This window comes from Nicotiana tabacum, chromosome 15, assembly GCF_000715075.1.
Source record: "Nicotiana tabacum cultivar K326 chromosome 15, ASM71507v2, whole genome shotgun sequence".
Classification (NCBI taxonomy): domain Eukaryota; kingdom Viridiplantae; phylum Streptophyta; class Magnoliopsida; order Solanales; family Solanaceae; genus Nicotiana; species Nicotiana tabacum.
Window position 1 is genome coordinate 17,927,509 of NC_134094.1, and position 3,431 is coordinate 17,930,939.

A 3,431-nucleotide genomic window follows, 5' to 3' on the forward strand; every position below is an offset into this window, starting at 1 on the left:
TCTAAAATCTCTTGAACCACACCATAATAATCAACATCCCCCTCACCTTTCACCCACACCCCACTATTACTGGTTTTCTTGCCCTTAGACCATTCTTCTGTATGGAACTTGTACCCATTAACATAATACCTATATATCTTTCTGATTCTGGGATCAGGTCCCCAAGCTATATCATGCAAAAATTGATCATTTACGCCATTAACTGGATTATGAACCTATATAGAATTACAGAAATTTAGAATTTTAAAATACATCTAATTAATTTGCAACTATCAAAAATTATATTAAATATTAAGTAATACTTACAAATTCTATAAACCACTTAGAAAACCTAGGATAAACAGCATTCTGCCTATGTGTACCCACAAAGTAACTGTCCGACAAAATTATAATATTCATTAGTTAAAATAATGACAAATCTTGTATAAAACTTGGTAATATAAATATATATTTACCTATAATAAGATTGGACCTCGGGGCAATTCAACAGTACATGTGGTGTAGCTGACTCTAGTTCCTTCTCAGTCAAAATGCACTATGAAGTACTTTTTGGACCACCTTTTCTGGTTGATTGAATATGGAAAAGGGTGGTGCTGAAGGATCATTACTTCCTCCATCGTCATGTCAATTAGATATATTTCTCAAACATGGCACATCATGTTCAAAATAATATGAACAAAAATAAGACGTTTCTTTAGCCAGATATGCCTGACATATAGATCCCTTAATTCTCGATCTATTTTTTACAGCCCGCTTACATTTGTCAATAATCCTGCATATTATGATTTCTTAGACGGAACAATATTTATTTAAAATAAATAAAGGTCAAATGATTAAAAATCATTACCTCTCAAAGGGATACATCCATCTACATTGAACTGGCCCTCCAAGTCGTACCTCTTGTGCAAGGTGAATTGGAAGATGCTCCATTACATCGAAGAAATCAAGAGGAAAAATTTTCGCCAACTTATTTAAAGTTAAGCGAATATTATTCTCCATATAAGTTAGATTCTCCACCCTCAATGTGCTAGAACACAACTCCTTAAACAATAAGCTTATCTCGGTGATAGGCTTCCATATTCTATCAGGCAAGGCATTGAACGCAATAGGCATCAATGATTCCATGAAAATATGACAATCATGGCTTTTCATTGACATCAACTTTTCTTTTTTCATGTCAACACACCTAGATAAGTTTGACACGTATCCATCCGGCATACTCAAATTCTTAACCCAATGACAAATCTCTCTTCTCTCATCCAAAGTGAATTTGTAGTCTTGGGCTTTTGAATCTTGTTGTTCAAGTATGTAAGGTACAACTCACTTCGCCTACAATATTCCTTCAAGTCCATCTTAGCCTTCAAGTTATCTTTTGTCTTGTTATTGACATCCATCACAGTATTAAACAAGTTATCAAAAAAGTTCTTCTCAATATGCATGACGTAAAGATTATACCGAAGAAGATAATGCTTCCAATAAGGTAACTCCCAAAATATGCTCTGTTTAGTCCAGTTATGGGTAACACCATAACCATGTATCTTATTAGGCAATGGAGACTCTATTAACTTAGGTAGATCCCTAACTCTGTTCCAAATTTCTTTTGGCGACAAGACTGAAGGTGAATCTTCATAATCAGATTAATTCTTCATAAATGCACTAATGTTTCTCCTAAATTCATGATCCATTGGCAAGAAACGACGGTGACAGTCAAACCATGTGTTCGTACGTCCATGTTTCAAAGTGAACACTTTTGTGTCTTCCATACAAGTCGGGAAAGCTAACTTTCCAGCAGTCGACCACCCGGATATCATTCCATAAGCAGGAAAATTATTTATAGTCTACATTAAAGCAGCACGCAATCTGAAGTTCTGTTTAGTTGATATATCATAGGTTTTCACATCTTGATGCTACAATAACTTTAACTCATCAATCAACGGATGCATGTATACATCAATCAAATCTTTTGGATTGTGTGGACTTGGAATAATACAAGTTAGGAACAAATATGGACTTGTCATACAAAACTCTGGAGGAAGATTATACGGCATAACAAACAGTGGCCAACATGAATATGGTGCGGCAGAGACGGCAAATGGAGTGAATCCATCAACACGTAATCCCAACCTAATATTTCTTGGTTTACTTGCACAGTCCGGGAATACCCTATCAAAATGCTTCCATGCTTCTCCATCTGACGGGTGACGTAGAACAGCGGTTGGCCTTCTATGTTCATAGTGCCATCTCATATGAGGAGCGGAGCTCATTGTTGCATACAACCTCTTTAACCTTGGTATAAGGGGTAAGTAATGCATCGCCTTCATCGGAACCTTCTTCTTATTAGCATTTGTAACTTCCTTATAACGAGGTTGGTTACAAAACTTACAATTTTCTAATGCTGCATCATCCTTATAAAATAACATGCAAGCATTTATCACTACTAGTCAATCCTCTCTGATGAAAGTCCTAACTTGGACACCAATTTTTTTTGCAGCATAGAAATCTTTGGGTAAGTCAACTTTATTCGGATTTAGTTCATTCATAAGCCCAATGATAGAATCCATGCCCGCTTGAGAAATAGAACTATCAGATTTGATAGTTAGTAGTCTAACTGCAACAGACAACTTGGAATGCATTGAGCCTTCATACAAAGGACAACTAGCTTCCTCTAGTTGTTCATAAAAGCGCTTAGCCTCATCATTTGGTTCGGATTGAGCCCCTTGGAACATCTCAAAAGCATCTCTCATCAATTCATTGAATCGAGAATTTTTAAAATTATTCTCTATTCTAGGACTACCCTCACCACCAAAAGAATTATAAATATCATGATTCTCTCCATGAACAGTCTATACATAATAATTTTTTATAAATCCATTTTTGTAAAGATGAAGTTCAACTACATTTGGTCTCAATAACTTGACACACTTGCATTTAACACAAGGGCACCTAATTGTCCCTTCAATTAGAAAATTATTTAGCGATTTTGCCTTAGCAATAAACCCCACAACTCCTTCTATAAATTCCTCCCTCAATCCCGCACAATGAGGATGAGTCCTATTATACATCCATCTACGATGTTCAAATTCCATCTACATCAAGAGAAAAAACTATTGAGATATTCTTCTAAAGGTTCCTACTTTGAATAAGTGTAATACCTTCAACATTCTAACTATGAATGACTCTATAAATTTTAAATTTTCAAAACAAAAAGTTAGATTGATTACATTCAAAAGCATATCTACTAGTTTATAGCGGACTCAAAATTCAACAAGAGAAGTTTCACATGCCCAAATGACTAGTTAAATTTGCAACAACAACAATATTCGGAGAAAGTGCACTTAGTACTATGCTAAATACTTTAATTATTACATAGTATTATTTCATTATTTCATTCAAATTTAAATTGAGTTGAAAAACAAGTAAATATAAATTAA

At 34.7% G+C, this 3,431-nt stretch overlaps 1 protein-coding gene across 1 annotated transcript; it reads right to left on the reverse strand.

Moving 5' to 3' along the window:
- Window positions 1-1,220: 1,220 nt before the first annotated feature.
- Window positions 1,221-3,086, reverse strand: LOC107818152 (uncharacterized). Its single transcript, XM_075231409.1, has 4 exons — window positions 2,898-3,086; window positions 2,469-2,843; window positions 2,021-2,405; window positions 1,221-1,624 (listed from the first exon to the last, which is right to left on the reverse strand). The coding sequence occupies exons 1-4, from the start codon at window positions 3,084-3,086 to the stop codon at window positions 1,221-1,223; spliced, it is 1,353 nt and encodes a 450-aa protein (XP_075087510.1).
- Between the last annotated feature and the right edge of the window lie 345 nt (window positions 3,087-3,431).